The 17,916-nt window shown below is 35.5% G+C and overlaps 1 protein-coding gene across 1 annotated transcript; it reads left to right on the top strand.

Moving 5' to 3' along the window:
• Positions 1 to 622: 622 nt before the first annotated feature.
• Positions 623 to 17,381, top strand: LOC126816023 (transforming growth factor-beta-induced protein ig-h3). Its single transcript, XM_050542157.2, has 13 exons — positions 623 to 818; positions 1,859 to 2,036; positions 3,059 to 3,165; positions 4,192 to 4,370; positions 5,192 to 5,369; positions 7,882 to 7,999; positions 8,305 to 8,449; positions 9,340 to 9,499; positions 11,494 to 11,626; positions 11,924 to 12,071; positions 13,077 to 13,401; positions 13,593 to 13,713; positions 15,156 to 17,381. Exons 1-13 carry the CDS (start codon positions 684 to 686, stop codon positions 15,359 to 15,361), a joined length of 2,133 nt encoding a protein of 710 aa, XP_050398114.1. The 5' UTR covers positions 623 to 683; the 3' UTR covers positions 15,362 to 17,381.
• The last annotated feature ends 535 nt before the right edge of the window (positions 17,382 to 17,916 follow it).

Below are 17,916 nucleotides of genomic sequence, written 5' to 3'. Positions count from 1 at the left end.
ACCGGGAGCGAACTCGCGACCTCCAGACTAGCCAATCTTAATAAGGAACATGATTTGCGTTATATATGGATTGAGGGGGGTGGGGGTGGATGGCCGAATGGTTAGCACGTGCGCGCTGTATCATAAGGTCTGTCATTGAGTCAACTGGCGTGGTTTCGATTCCCCGGTTGTACGTGACAAGGAGTAGGGTCGCCTGTCCAACCTCGTGGGTTTTCTCCGGGTCCTCCGTTTCCTCCCACTGCTAAAGCGAATTATTGAAATAAAATTGAACCATGTGTTAGTCCCGAAATGGCCTAGTTTGTGTCGAGTGGACGTTAAACCCATTTCTCTCTCCCTCTCTACAACATACAATCACACCAAAAGTTTGTGGCATGCTGGATTAACTGGATCAACTGTTAGTATCCTAGCTTCCTTTTCACCTGTACGTGCTACACTATAAAGTAAATCAAAAGAAAATCCGAGATCAAGATTAATTAACATAATCAATAATCTTAAATATAAATAAGACATCTATATTAATTTGATTCATCATAAGATTACATAATATAAATTAACGAAGACGAAGTGAGATGTCACACTCTTGACATTTTGAAACGTCCCCTAGATGTCGCGTTTAGCTGTACATTTCAAACGGCAGACACTGTTAACATGAGACAGTCGAACGATAGAGTTTACAGTTAAGAATGAAGTTTAAGGGCATCATTGCTCTTGTGGTGGTACAAATTTGTGTTGGAATATGTGTTGCTGTCGATCCATTTACAACCAGTAATGCCAATAATATATTTGATGCCTTAACATTGACATTGACATGTGGACAGGTAAGTTATAGAGATACCTGTTGTGACCCAGATTATTTCAAGATGGCCGTCAATATAATTATATCGTATATCAAAACATAGCATTGTTTACGTTGTATTTTTATTAAGATTAAGTTCAGATTTAATGTGATTTCTAGTATGTTTTATTGTGATTTTATACCGCTCAAAATATACATGGTTAATTGGTTCGTATTTAGTTATTTGAAAGAAAGTCGCATTAATTACATGTAAATGTGACATAATACATGCCCATATTTATAACGTTCCACCCCTTAATGTATTACTAATATTTATTTATGGATTCATAGATTAGATCTTAGTTAAGAATTGAATTCACGGGTCTTTGTTATTACAAACCTTTAATTCGAGTAGCTCGCTACACAAAAAAGATTGAATTTATTAATTAAAAAAAAACAAACAAAATAATGTTATATAGATGCATCAAGCCGTAGACCCATATACTCAAGAGTAAAAAAAATGGTGCAGAAAAGTAGGACGTTAGATCTCACTCAATTTGTGAAATAAATGAAAACTCAAAAAAACACAAAATACGTTGAATTTGTTAAATAATGTTTGGACTAATAAGAATACTTCTGTTTGTACTCCATATAAACATTGGGGGGGGGGGGGGATGACCGAATGGTTAGCACGTGCGTGCTGTACCACAAGGTCTGTCATTGAAGTCAACTGGGGTAGTTTCGAATCCCCGGCTTTTCTTCGGGTCCTCCGGTTTTCTCCCACTGCTAAAGACCCCTACGCGCTAGCGAATTATTGAAATAAAATTAAACCATATATGTCAGTCCCGAAATGACCTAGTTTGTGTCGAGTGGACGTTAAACAGTTGGAATTCGAAATAAGAGTTTTCCTTCATAGCATACTGTATGGCGTAAATGTATGCCTGTCTTCATTAGCCCAGATGGCAGACAAGTAGGACATTAAACCCCATTTGATTTCTGAACTTGATTAGGTGCGGTATTAGACTACAGATTTGAATAAGGAAAGCTATGTTATGTTATATATTAATGTTAATGTTTATACAGTTTCAGACATTAATTAAAGGAGCTGGTTTACAAACAGAAGCATTGTATAAATCACAGATTCGACTTACCTTGTTTGTACCAAACAATACTGCTTTCCAACTCTTACCTTCTTATAGACTTAAGGAAATTATAGATATGGTACCGACGGAAAAAGAAGATTATGTTCGATTTTTTACAAGTAAGTATGGGATATTAATGAATCATCCTACTTATCATCAATGTGGGATATGTCACACACAACTTTAAGTGCCCTCTAGCTTTGTATTCTGGTCGCCCGTTTAAATGACGTGAAATGAAATGAAATGAAATGGGGTTTAACGTCCTACTCTTCTGAACCTAACCTGGGCTAATTGAAGACGGGCATACGCCATACAGTGTGCTATGAGGGAAATTTTGCCCGGGCAGCAGCGCTACGGCCTACTCTTATATCGAATTCCAACTGCCAAGGGATCTTTTACGTGCACGCCAATGTGTACACGGGATCTCGGTTTTTCGTCCCATCCGAACGACTAGGCAGCTGTCCTTGTCAGGCTCTCCATTCTGCATCACTGACAAGGAGAAACCACGCCGGAAAATCGAGATGAACTTTCTCGGCCAATGCAGGGATCGAACACCCGACCTCCAGGCTAGCGAGCCAGCGCCTTACCCACTTAGCCACGTGATCCCCGTTTAAATGACGTACTTTCACATATGAAAGTTTCTTTTCAAGGGCTTAAAATGAAATTGGGGTTAACATCCTAATGTTCTGCAGCGACTGGACAGGGCTAATGAAGACGGGCATATGCCATGCAGTGTGCTATGAGGGAAATTTTACCCATACAGCGGTACAACGGCTTACTCATTTTTCGAATTCCAACTGTCAAAGGTACTTTTAAGTGTCCCCCAATTTGTACACGAGGTATGTTTTTTATACCATCCGAAAAACTAAATATTGTTCCTTCTCCGCCCGTGCTGCACCACTGACAAGGTGAAACCAAGCCAAAAAATCCCGAGACTTCCTGGTTAGCGACACAGCGTCTCACACATTGAGCCATCGCGGTTTCTAACTTAAGGACTGGGCTGTTTTTGTTTGTTTTTTGGGTTTTTTTTTGGGGGGGGGGGGGGGGATGGAGTGGCGGGGGGGGGGAGGGGGGTACCATGTTTATTTTAAACAGTGAACATTTGCAAGCCCGTTTTTTCAAATTAAGTTTCTATTTGCAGTTGGTGAAGAGCTACAGACTAGTGGTATAACTGAAAATATTGCCAAAAACAGCTTGGCGATAAATAATAATCGACTGTTTTTTAATAGAAGGGTTAGAAGAACCAATGTGAGTAGTTGATAATGATCCTTATTTTTATTCGCCCATATTTCGGTATGGCTTTATTATGCTGTCACCTATGTCCGTCGATCCATCATTATTCGCTCTTTAACGCAAAAAATTGGGGTTATGAAAAGGACGACCCCTATCGTTTTTCAGCTCTCCGGTACATTTTAGAAGTTTAGAAAGAGGCTACAATTTTTAACTGATTTATTTTAAATTTAGTATAAAGCATTGAGGTCATGAGATGACGAACACTGTCTATGGCTATCTTAAAAGAAATATCGTACCCACTTTGTACGGTTGTAATGTGTATTTTATTCCATTATTATGATAAATCTGCCATACGTCTGACAATACATACATGTAGCCAACTCTTGTTTTGTTTGTTTTAATTTTGTATACATTAAAATATGTAAATACCTCCTGCTTCTAAACAACCAAGTTACTATCGAATAAACGTAGAATTCATTTAAAAACGTAAAAGAAATGTAAACGTATTTTAATGTGCACCACATTCGTGTTGGAGTATATTGTCATCAACCAATGTCAGCCGGCCCGCCCGCCCGTTTGGTGACAAGGATTGTTCGAGTTTTGTCCTATAAACTGTAACTCGATCAAAATTTAGGGTGGCCAGGGCAATTATTTTCACAAACTTTACTGCATGTCACGAGAACCCTGTAGGTGCACAACAGCTAGGTCAGAGTTTTTGAGAATTGCGTTTCACACTTTCGATTCAAATTTGGAGTTGCTTCCCCTGTCACCGAAACCTATTAAACAGTCTACAGAACTGTTTTTGAGATTTTGTTTTATGCTCGGATTCTTATCAAATTTCGGAGACAAATATCAATTATTTCTAGAGTTGTTGCTTAAACCTTGTAAATGCTGTTCATGTCACACCGTTTTGCGATTTGCAGTCTTTCGTTAGTTTTATAAGTATTTATTGCACCTGGCCCTAAATCTTAACCACCCCCTTTCAAAAGGCAGGTGGTGTGCTTACATTCGTTGCCTGGATATCTACATGTATTTTTTTAGGATATTGGTGGTAATGCAGGAACAACTGAATATTTTGTCAATGGTGCTCTGATTATTCGTCAAAATGTACGAGCTGGTAATGGTATAGTACATGTTATTGATAGAGTTCTAGAAAAAAGCATATCAAGACCCGCTTATTCTTACCTAAAGATACCTGATACGAAATATCCCAACGTACAGTAAGTAACTATATAGCCTAGATTAGATAAAACCGGCATTATGCAAGAACTAAATCTGCCTGTTGTAGGTCTTTCTTTGTGTCTTAGATGTTATATAAACTATTAATTAGACATTAAGTAACCATAATCAACTCTCGATTACCATAAAACGGGATAATCGAGACTTTGTTTATTATCGTAACAACGGTAGCAGTGACAATCGAAGCTAGATTTTGATTGTTAGTTTGAAGTAATTGGATTGAAATTTTCAACATATTCCCATTTTATTATCTACTTTTTGTAAAACAACAATAGCCAGAACTGTCATCTCTTTATCGAATATTACCCACACCCCTTTAATGTAATAAATTCTCAAAATATGTCTACGGAACCCAGCGAATTGTTGTAATAGAAAGAGGTTAATAATAGTATTATTGCAGATATATTTACTGTGGCAATCGCCAAAATAGCAATCTCAGAAGTTATATTCGTAAATGTATATGCAAATCAAAGGCCGCGCGGAAATGTTCGCCCTAACTTCTTATGCAGCACATATAACTATATGTTTTTATGAATGAGATTATGGACGAAAATGTGTATACTTTTTCTTTTAGTAAAATTTGTGTCTTATCTAAATATTTTGAATGTTTATAGGCGCCCTTTTAACACCAGTCCTTCACATTAAATTATCTATTGATATTGACTCATATATATTTGGCACAGAAAATATGCAGTTATTAACGAAAAAGGGTGGAATTAGTTCTGATCACTGCCAGGAGTATGAATTATTAATATCTATAACTAAATATATTTTTATTATCAGCATTTTTAATTTGTTTCAGATCAGCATTTTTTCGGGAGTTTGTTAATTATTTAGATGGAGAAAATTTTGCTAATACAATATTACCACTTCAATCGGCCACCAGATTGACGTTATTTTTACCATCTGATGAAGCTATTAATAAAATACCCAAAGATAAGTTAGAAGAAATCAGATCACTGCCACAAAAACTAGCACTGGTAATTTCTTCAGATAATACTTCTGTCAACTTGAATAAGTTATCCAGTCTCCAGCAGATAATTTGATTTACCATTAAGGTCACGCCCAGCATACACTGTAAATCCAACGGACACCTGACGCGTCTGAATGTGTTCTTATTAGAACATTTTGCGTTGAAATGTGAACACGTTAATGTTCACATATGAACACCGCAGTTCTAAAACGTACGCAAATCCTTAAAATCCGTTCAAAATTGAACACATTGTGTTCTTTTTCCTTTCAATGGTCTTTGAAATCATTCACACTTAGAACATAACGGACGCAGAAGACCAGTAAGGAACGCATGGTGTTCAGTGGGTGTTCATACCGGAACATCAAGTTGGACACCATGTGTTCAAGTTCAACATCGGACATGCGCACGACGCATCATGTGATGCGGATTATTTTCAAAATCGCCATTTGCAGGACGCTGGTTTGACTTTAAGGCTCTGACTGTTTCAACAACTGTTATTTAAGGTAAAGTATTGTTGTTTTTTTTCTAATAAGGTAGACAAGTTGTTTCAAAAGTAACAGGGAAACTTAGATATATGAATTTGGAAGTAGAAATATGAATTTAGGTTATGTTGCTAGATTAACAATAGCCTAGGCCTGTATAAACTACTAGGCCTGGCCCTAGATCTGTGTTCCCAAATCAACTCGTAAACCCTCGTCAAGCATATTAATTTGTGTTGATAAATTATTTCCTCTTATTTTAAAAGCGCATGTATTAGAGATTTTTGGTCGAATTTGACAAATTATTTTCTTCTTCCATTTGTTTGAACACATGGTGTTTCTTATTGAACATATTCTGTTATATACAGAACACATTCTGTTACGTATACAGAACGCCTTATGCAAAATTAATAATCATCTGACCTTGGGGTTTAACTTCCTACTTTTCTGCACCAACCGGGCCATGGAAGACGCGACACATAAGGAAGGTATAAGAGACGCAATCGATTGTCCACATCTATGATTTTCAATATATTGATGTCTATAAGCTTATATCCAAAAATATTACTGTATTAAGCCATTTTTCGAGAGAATATTTTTATCTAGTAGAATGGTCTATTTAACCGTCTTCATTAGCCCAGTCGGGGCAGATAAGTAGGCTGTTAAAACCCTCTATTATAATAATTAGTCATCTTGTTTTTTCCTTAATATAATAGTGCACGGTAACAGTAGATGACGAAAAAATAAAATTGGTACAAGCCGCCGAATGGACTGCACAGTCTTCTAGAAAAGAATTATGTTGTTGCAGATTCGTTCAAACGGTAAGTTCATATGCTCAGGTATTATATCCATTTATTAAAACATAGTTTACACTTTACACATAGTTTACACCTCCAATATATATCTTATACCGGTTTCCTGGGTTTTAATTGGTGTTAATATTTCTATTGCAGGTGGGGAAATGAAATGGAGTTTATCTTCCTATGCTCATGAAGACGAACAAGCATCACGTGTGCAATGAGGGAAATTTTACCCAGGCGGTGGATTTTCCGCCTACTCTTGCCAAGAGTTATATGTGCGCGCCAAGGCCCATCCTAACGACTAGATGGTGTGCAGGATGGTGTGCAGGCGAAGAGAGAAGAACGAAAAGTAAACGTAGAACTAGAAGACAGAATAAGTGTACCACAAATAACTTTTTACTTGCCAACAATATTACATTCAGATTCGGATATTATTATAATAGGGGAATCTTTTTAATTGGGCCTAGTAGAATATCGACGCAAACAATATTTTGTCACATTATCTCTTCTCATGTTGTATTATAAAATTTAGGAAATAAAATAAATTTGTAAACTATGTTTAAATTGTTTTTAAATTGTGCCATGCTTTTATCATATAAAATAATAAATCATTTGAGTCTATTTAACCATTTTTTTTAAAATGTTTGTTAAAATTTCAGAGAGTCTTTCACAACAGAACATCCGGTGTCTGCTTAGAACGCCTGGTTCCCTCTGTGTGTGAAATTCTGAACGAACGGTATTCAAAATATGATCTCCGAACACCTTTTAGTGTTCATTATCTGTTTCATGCAGTTGAACACCTTATTGTATTCTAAAAAGAACACGTTTTACGCGTCCGATGTGTTGAAAGACCAATGGGGAAAAGTTGAACGTATAGTGTTCTAAAAACAGAACACATTTTACGCGTCACAAGTGTTCTAAAATCCAGAGGGAAACCCATTTAAAACTGAACACATACTGTTCTGAAAGTAAACACATAGTGATCTGATAGAAGAAAGACGCGTAAGAGTGTTCAAAATCTGTTTCAAAATAGTGTTCTAAAATGGCGTATTTGGTGTTCTAAAAGCGGACGCTGGGTTTACAGTGTAGTTGTGCTTTGGACGTCACATCATATGGCGTCGATATGTGTGTGTAAAATAGCTTTATTTATTAAAAAAATAGGAAGCAATCGAAAAAGACTGTTTTCCATGTACATTAAAAGTAACGATCAACTAATTGTGTATTGATATACATATTTCAGATTATAAAGCAACATGTTATTTTGGATAAAGTTATTTATACATCTTATGTATATCACAATGAAGGATTTAATGCTATGTATGGTAGAAATTTATTTAAAAAGAACACGGGAGACAAAGGTATGTGTTCATTAATTTTAAAATATAAATTAGAAACCACGTGGTCACATATGATTTGTATCTGTAATTCCTGAAACATTTTAAGACAGCAAAATTAGAGAGAGAGAGAGAGAGAGAGAGAGAGAGAGATGGAGATTCTGGTTAGATCTTTCTATAATCTCCGCAGCTTGTCAGGTATGTGAGGCTCCCCCTAGCTAGAATGTCCTTATAAAGTCGGGTGACTTACACATTTCTTTAAAGAGATGATAGAACGGGAGAATACCCGATGGGTTTTGTTTTGATTCACAGTTTGTTATTCTTTTTAGTGTATATCAGTGGTGGGGGCGTGAATGCTGAAATAACCAAAGGAAACATGACAGTTCAAAACGGTGCTATCCATATTATTGATAGTGTATTGGGTTTTGTGTATAATACTGCCAGAGAACAGATACAATTGGACAGATCTGCCAGGTATAACACTCGTCTCATGAATGCTTACAAAAAGGTTTAATAGCAGACCCCTAGTGACTTATTAGACCTTCTCTGACATTTGCGATTTTTGCAACTGACCGTATACAGCACACATTGGGGTGTGTGGAGGGGGGGGGGCAATTAGAGATTCATCTTTCACAATATTGTAGTTTGCTAGGGAACTGTCGTACATAATCTGCTATGGCAATTTAGCTTGACCCAGCTTGGCCGATGCCTTCAATACATGCTCAGTACATGGGAATTAAAAAATAAAACAGTTTAGCTTTGGCACTGAGACAATGGGGTGAAGTAGTATTTTTAATAATCTATTACATGTATAAGTAAAACGCACTTGAAGAAAAATTGAAAACTGTGTTTAGAAATCGTGTATTTTTGCAAAGCGGAACATGCTTGAACAGGGTATCAAAGAAAGAATGCTATTAATTCTACATCCGAACCAGCTGGCATAAGACATTACCTTCATCTGTAGGCAATATAATACAATGAGAATTCCCCCAGAGCATTCAAGTTCAATAATTTATTTTGGTGTCTTCACATTTAGTTATACAATTAGTAAAATTCAATGGGTTATCTCCCGTGTAGCTTAGTGTTCGTTGGGGATGCACGATTGCCTGTCCAGAACGACGAATTTACAGAATTGCAATTAAACACGACGAACATGTTTCAGCTGTCATGGTTGGTTGGTGTGTTTTCTTATTCAGACGGCGCATGCGTTACATTCCCAAATCCCCCTTTTGCTCGATTGTCACTATTTTTAGGATTGAGATAATTCAATTCTGGAACGTTCAATCGAGCATCCCCTCTGACATTAGTTAGACGAATCAAACGTTTATATCAAATTATTTAGTACTTCCTTGTTGTTTTTTCAGTAATTTTCACGCTTTGACTGACCGTGGCAGAAAAGAATTACAAGACTATTTGGTTCAACCGAGTGGCGTGACCGTCTTTGTTCCCAATAATGACGCATTTTCTGCTCTAACAAACATACCCGGTGCAGATTTTTATAATAACCAAACGCTCATTAATGAGGTAAATATTCCTACTACTATTACTGAAAATTAAAAATCGGTGGCAAGTGAATTGTATTTAGAAGCCCTCGTCCTAAGTAGTGCCTGTCATTGAGTCGACTGGCGTGGTTTCGAATCCCCGGTTGTATGTGGCAAGGAGTAGGGTCGCCTGTCCAACCTCGTGGCTTTTCTCCGGGTCCTCCGGTTTCCTCCCACTGCTAAAAGACCCCTACGCGCAAGCGAATTATGTAAATAAAATTTTAAAAAAAACATATGTTAGTCCCGAAATGAACTAGTTTGTGTCGAGTGGACGTTAAACCCCATTTCTCTCTCTCTCTCTCTCCTAAGTAGTGCAACTATCTGAAGCTCGGAAACCTTTTTGATGAAATATAAAAAGCCGGTTTGCAACTGTTGTTACAGAATAGTGCCCCCCCCCCCCCCTTCTCCCACCCAAGCATTCACCGAATAATCGTATATATGAAAATTAACTTGTTGAGGAAAGAAACACAGTATTATGCGCTAGCGCTTTCAGTTCCATCGGAATATCTTCAGGCCTTTAATACATATCCTCCATTATAGTTAAAAGTAGATAAAGTATACGTAATTCTACGTTTAGTATGTAGTTATATAGGCCCTACATAAAGAAATACTTCCAGGTACACTGTAAAAAATATCCATTTTTTATTTGGCCGAATTCCGTAATTTAACACCTTTTTTCTGTTAATCGATGGATTTTTGGGAGAAATTGTGTTAATAGTGTGAACTATTTCTTCCAATTACGTGTTTTATGTATTTCTGTAGAATATTCAGTATTAAACAGGAAATTTCCGTGAAATTTAGGGATAAAATGTTTTATTCCCTTCTATAATGGACTTAATTCTGTTATTTTACGGAATAAACGGTGGAATGACAAGGAAGTTCCTTGAAATTTAGGGATAAAATGTTTTATTCCGTTCTGTAATGGACTTAAGTCTGTTATTTTACGGGATAAACGGTGCAACGATAAGTAATCGTATACATATATAATCATTCCTAATAATCATCATGTTATATGTTCATTTCAATTTATTTACCATATTATGAAGAATCATATTTTGTAAAGTTTGGTATATTAATTGTCATGTATATCTAATTTCCATTATTTATAAGATCTATAAAGTGTATTGTGATTCATCATACGGAAATCAGATTGTAAGTTTTTTCATAAATATATAAAAATATGTTTTAATGCTGCGTGTGTTAAGATTGTAATATCTGGTAATCAAGCACGTTTAAATCCGGATAGTACAACCGGTTGGCCAGTGTAATTCGGTTTGTCTCTATGGCAGAGTCTACCTGCGAATTGATAATACCGCAAACTTACATCTGAAAGCCTCCAATCACTGACGAGTAGCGGTTTGTGATACCTTGCTCTCGATTCTTATATTAGCAAAAGGAGGTTACGTTTAAAGATTATCTGCGTTATCACTTCGGTAGAAGCGGACGTTAAATAAAGCTATTTCACGCACGCATATAAAGTCAATGGTTAATTTAATGAAATTTTTATCACCTTCATCATCGTCAGGAAACAAAATTTACCAGGGTTTTTTTCTGTATTTGAAAATGGAATTTCTGTTAATTGGGGGAATTTCTGTAAATTACAGGAAAAACAAATACGGATAAAATTTTCCTGGTAATTTTTGTTTCCGGAATTTTTTACGTTTTTTCACGGAAATTTTTGTTACAGTGTACAACAATCAAATCATAAGCTTATACATTTACATGGTTACCTTACAGTCCGTCAGCAGTTTTGTTGATAAATTCCGAATGATTCAGCATTTTGTGCTGGAACTATCAGACCAGTGAAATAGACAACTGTTTTTTGGGTGTTTGATTTACTTATTTAAATCTATTTCCATCGAACTGAAAACATTGAAATTTGGAATAATCCCCTGCTTGAATAGTAACATAAACTTTTGGAAATCCAACTGTGTGGAAAAATAGATAAACGTTTAATTCTACGTTTAAACATTGCAGGTTCTTGAACGTTCCATGTTAGAGCCGGGTACAGCATTTGAGATAACCAATGTCAACGGCGATTATACAGCAAGATATGAGACAACATCACAGTATAGAGGCATGCCCGTAAAGATTTACAGTCAAGGAAATGGTAAGTTTTATTGAAATTCTATACTTAGATTGACACTTTGTATGGTTTTGTTGTGGGTTCGGGCGTTATAATTATAATTATCGAGTAGTAGTTAGAGGTGATTTAAACTATGATCTAAAGGCGGCCATGCTGTTTCTTTTCTCACCCAAGTACCCCAAAAGAACACCCCGTAAAAGTTTTTCTACCAAAGTAGTGCGTCGTGTACATGGAACCACCTAGGATACATGTGCATGGACCATCTGGGATACGGAAGACAGTAATTTAATCTATATGTTACGATGTTCTTTTGATTTTCAGATACCTGGGTCGAAGGAGGCTATGTTAAAGCTCGTGTATTGCGACCTGATGTTGGTGTAACCAATGGTTTTGTACATTACATAGATGGCGTATTTGGTGTACCATCACGTGATCTCCCGGGACTTATATATTGTGAAGATTGGCTATTGTAAGTTTTTATACTGATGTGCGTTAACTTGCCATGCGACATAATGCACACGTTTTAAAAAAAACAAAAAAAACTACCTACCAGTTTTTACTATTCCCCAATTTGCCAAGTACTGTAATCCATTTTGAATGACGAATTCTATCATTTGCCAGCGCCAATTTCAAGATATATTAATTTCATTGTATTATGTATCATTGTAATCATAGGAGTCGCATTCACTCGTAAAACATATTTAGATTTTATTGATAAATGAAATGTCTCAGTACTATGAATTACATAATAGCTAAGAAATAAACAAAAACTAAATAGTTATAGGCCTATCTCATCAAACTATGTGTACATCTACTGTACATCTTTTATAATTACCATTTCTTTGAAAGGTCAACACAAGTCTTGCTGGACTAAACCATTTTGTTAACAAATATTCAATAGCCGAGTAACAAATTGAAATGGGATTAATTAGAGATATAAACATTTGAATAAATAACAATAGTTTGAAAGATAACCGGGACTAACCCTAACAACTCGTTTATTTAAACAGAAAATAGACTACAGGTTCTACTACTAGTGACAAATCTTATACATTGAAACAACAATAATTGTGTATGCTTATATGTAAAACTTCTTACATGTAGTACTTCTTACCTGCAGTACTTCTTACATATTTCTTACATGTAGTATTTCTTACATGTAGTTACATGTAGTACTTCTTACATGTAGTACATTTTACCTAAGTACATCTTACATGCTTCTTACATGTAGTACTTTTTACCAAAGTACTTCTTACATGTTTCTTACATGTAGGACATCTTACACGTAGTGCTTCTTACCTGTAGTGCTTCTTACCTGCAGTACACATGTAGTACTTCTTACATGTAATACTTCTTGCATATAGTGTGCGTCTTGCATGTAGTACTTCTTACATGTAGCACTTCTTTAGAATGTAATACATCCGTTTGTGTAGTCACCCGTAATTGAAATATTATGTTCTTACTTTCATTTCAGAAAAACGTCATACATTCTCAGTATTACCAATCTTAACAGGTACTTGAAAGATACTAGAATAACGGCAACTCTACCAGCGTGTCCCAGTACAGCAGCACGAGCACAAAACACTTACCTTAATACTCAAACTAGTGTAAATATGAATACCCAGAATTCTAACACTAGGACTTCAAATACCAATAGCCCGCTGCTAACAGGTGGATGTGGAGAGAGTAATAGGTTATGTGAGTTTACAGTGTTTATTCCTAATGGAACTGCCATAGATAATTTCCAGATGACAGAACTGGGACTTAGAATTCTTGATAACAGAAATCGACTGCGATTCGTAAGTGGCTTTCTTTCGTTTTCCGAGTTATATTTTGTCGTTGTTGATCGTTGCCCATTATCGATACCCAGAAAAGCCCCCGCCCCCACCCCCACCCCCAAATTCATGGAGACAAAAATTAATCAATTAATCGTTTCCTCATAGCTAACACAATATTAATTAACTTAAACTTGATATTTTGTATATTGTAGGTGTTGAAAAGGCATATCATATTGGGTAAAAAAATCTATATTGACACATTAGGTTTTGGATCACACAATCTCCAAGCTGATAATGGTGATTATCTACGATTAAATAAAATCAATAAAAGAAGTGAGTTAAAATTTCTTTATAATACGACATCCATTAGTATATGATTCGGATGATGTGCAGGAAATTCAATTTGTATACACAACAAGTATTCCTGGTATAATGGTCCACAATGAGTTTGTCCCTGTTTCTTAACCATTCATAATGCAATCGATGTCGAGTTTTATAGTTATATTATGATGGCTGTTAGCAGCCATTTAAATATCATCTAAATCGTCAGCCACAAGTCGACAGTACGACAAAATGACAAAATCAATCCAAAAACATAACAAAATAACCCGACAATGATATTCTACATTTAGTTTTGCCGTTGGGTCCTTTCTTTGGTACTTGTCGACTTTTGTCGTCTTTTTTATGCGACATGTTGCCTTGCCTTAAAGATACATTGTCCCGAAAGTATTTATGGGGTGGTTATTTCCAATAAAAGTATGGCAAATTTGGTATATTGTATGAAAAGTATAGACACCCAATCTTACTAGAAAAATATTGGATTACCCGAAAAACACACATGAGGCAAGCACTGGGCAAAATGTCAGGATATCACTTACTGGCAACCCGACTGTTGTGTGCCAGCTTATTTTGTGCTAGCTTGGCTGAGGGAGCGGTTGTTATTTCTTGATTAAATGGTTAGGCGGTTTGGGGAACATTGGGGTGTGTCAACGTACAAAAGACTTAAACAGTGAAAAAGGGGGTTGACAGAAAATAATTAAGAATTTACTTAGGCCTCAATATGTATGGTAGGTGGACAAGGAAAATACATTCTGAAAAATGGAACCTCTCACAATGAAATAAGGTGATATACATGGCGTTTAACAACAGTTTATTTATGGATATCCCCGGCAAATTCAAAGTTTTGAGAGGGATTTGTAGCAAATGTTTGATTTTGATAGATTAATTAGTTTGAATATGTTTATAGTCCAAATATATCATCAAATCACAGTTTGTACGCGGGAAAGTATCTTTAATAATTGTGCAACAATACGCAAGCTAGAGTTCTACTCCTGAAGGGACAAAGGTGGCGTTGAATTATGAATAAGTTGAAGGCGTCAAGTCGACAATATGACAGAATTGACCCCATCACAGAATGGTGAAGCTGGCGATTGTCTGGTTATTTTGTCGTGCTGCCGAGGTTTATTTTGTCGTACTGGCGACTTGTCCACGTCTTCACCAGGAGTCATTTGATTAGCCGCTAACAGCCAATATTATTTACAACATTTATAGGGAAAAATGTTGATACACTTGATATAGATTTTAGAATTTCCGGTTACTGAATAGACGAGTCAAATTATTGTATAAATTCTTACCATTTAGTCTTCTAAGATTGAAAGAGTGATTGCGTAAAGAACTGTTCTGGAATTTACAAAAGCACATAGCGCAATTTGCAAATCGACAATTATTCTGCATTGCAATTAACATTATTTCATTTTATTTCCAATTTCCACTAGTTATTGAACTTTACTATAAAGGACAGAGAACGAGGGTAATACACAGCGATCTAGGGGCAACGAATGGTGTTATTCATATAGTTGATAGAGTTTTATATGAGCAGGATGATTTAACCAGACAAATATCAGCAGCAACAACTATCTTTAAATCATATTTCATTATTTTATCTATGTTAAGTTTAAGTTTGATTCCACCATTCACTTAAATTTATATTTATTTAATGATCCCTTATTTTTCAAATTTTTTTACCATATTTGTATTAAATGTAAAAAAATATCATTTGTATATTCATGATCATTGATTTGTATATTACCATCAATCATGTTTGTAAAATATGGGCCATCCTTAGATGGTAGTTTTATAGTGTAAATAATTATAAATACATCTTAAAGATGAACTGCAACCGTTGCAGATTTTTTATATTTTATTTATTAACTACTATTACAATTTTTTTTAAAGAATTCACAACCCCAAGAACAAATTCAGTCGCCTTTAAAATACAGATCGACACGTCGGTTATGGCGTTATACGGCAAACTGTCACTTAAAGTTGTGGCGACGTGAATAATGTACACCGTAAGAAAGTCCTGATAGCTTGTGATCTGAATTTCATGTTTAGTATTATTGAAATTATTTTAAAATTAGTTAATGAACAGGATATAAATGAAATTGATTCGCATTTAATGATATTGTGCCCAGCAGTTAGGTGATCCATCTATGCATCCTGACTTAAAATCTAGTCGCCTGATATTTTTTATGATATTAAAACTGGACGTCTAATATTTGTTTTTTTATTATAAAACCCTTTTATTAAAACAAAAACAAACTACAAACATATTATTAGACCCACCTAGCTCTTTATTTGTATTATTATACATGTATAGTATAATTATTATTCGGTTTAAGGGACAGTCCCAGATCTCAAAAGAAATCCTAAATAAAAGTGGATGGAAGTATGGCAATCAGACGACAATGTATCAGGACCGGATTAAGGGCTGGGGGCTGACTGGGCTGCAGCCAGGGGCCCCAATATTAAACGTGCCCCCAAATTAGCTCTCAAATATTTTTACCATATATAAATAAATGTCATTTACTATGTTTGTGCTATATAAATCTACCATATTAACATACAAATAGCATTTGTGTATAACTAGAGGACAGTGACCAGAATAATTATGACCCCTTTTCACTGTCGATGCAAGGGCCCCAATGACATTTTTAGCCAGGGGCAACATGCAAGCTTATATATGAATACATGTAAATAGCTTATTTACCCAATTTGAAAATTTCCAATCAGAATATTGAGCCGTTTAAAAATAATCCCCAGATTTAATTATGTAACGTATTTAAGGAATTTGTTTCTTTTATTATGACTTTTCCTAGTATATAAACATGGTTATCTAGGTACGTACACGGTCTTTAATTTAGTAAAAATTGGCAAAACTCGCTAGCAAAATGAAAGTTGGAGATTTTTTATGAAGAAGCATCCCAGAGCTTCATATTATATAGTTGCCCGGGACTATTATAAAGGCCTTTCATTCCGCATAAATTAACTTTATTTACTATAATATAATTGGGACTGCTCAATATCAGTATGAATATAAAACTTTAATTGTATTGTTCGTAATTGTTGATGATTCTACTACATGCATATTCCTACATTCTGATGTATATAGCAACCAAATTGATATTGAATAGTCTTGATTATTATGTTAATTTCATTTATTAAATGGCTTCTTTTTTCAATTATACAACCATAATTACGCACATCAACAATATTACCGTCTGTAATTGTACGAATTCATGGCTGTAACCAAATTTAAATATTTTAAAGCAGTTATGTCTTAAAACAGAGCGTTGAATTAAGTTGATATGGCGTTTTGTTTCGGTTGGCTGTGTGACAAAATATAAATGATTAAAAATGTTCGTTAAGAAATATTAAACGGAAGTCGATTTATTTACTTATTGTAGTTTCGTTTTTGGCTTATACTTTCGACAGTGGAACACAGAATCAGATATCTCCCAACACCGACTCGAATCATTTTAACTGTAAAAAGCGTATTGTAAATTTTATTTACAAAATAATTATGTATATTATGATGTTTTTATATCCTACAAACAGATTTACTTCTATTATTGATAACGTTTTGATTTAATTTTTAAAAGAAATGTTGTTTGTAGCAATTTCGAACGAAGGACACAGACAATAAATAACATAATACCTTTTACTGTACTAGTGTTTGTGGAACAATTGAAAGTGGTAGAAATAAGAATATCAGTACCACTAATATAACAAAACACTGCCAGATACAAATTTGACAGTTCGTGTCTTATTAGAGATTCTAGATGAGTTGGCAGGAGATTGTCACTAATGTATTTTGTCTGCGCGTAGGGGTTTTTAGCAGTGGGGGGTACACGGAGGTCAAGGGGAAAACCCAGGGTTGGCCAGGTGATCCTACTCCTTGTCACGGACAAGCGGCGAATCGAAACCACGCTGCTTGACCCAATGACCGACCGTATGATTTCAAAAAAAGCCACCCCCCCCCCCCCCGCGCCTGCCATTTGCTGTTATGAAATAGGCTACATGGTTTTAATGATTCAGTAACATTCACTGAAGGACCAATTTAAGCGTCTATCTCTAACATCACTCTTAAGTTAGATATAATACCATTCTTATTTTTTGTTTGTGCGCAGACATGTTAATATGGTAGTGCCCCCCCCCCCCCACACACACACACACACATATATTACAAGTTATGGC

This window comes from Patella vulgata, chromosome 3 (assembly GCF_932274485.2).
Source record: "Patella vulgata chromosome 3, xgPatVulg1.2, whole genome shotgun sequence".
Lineage (NCBI taxonomy): Eukaryota > Metazoa > Mollusca > Gastropoda > Patellidae > Patella > Patella vulgata.
This window is presented reverse-complemented; position numbering and strand designations above follow the sequence as displayed.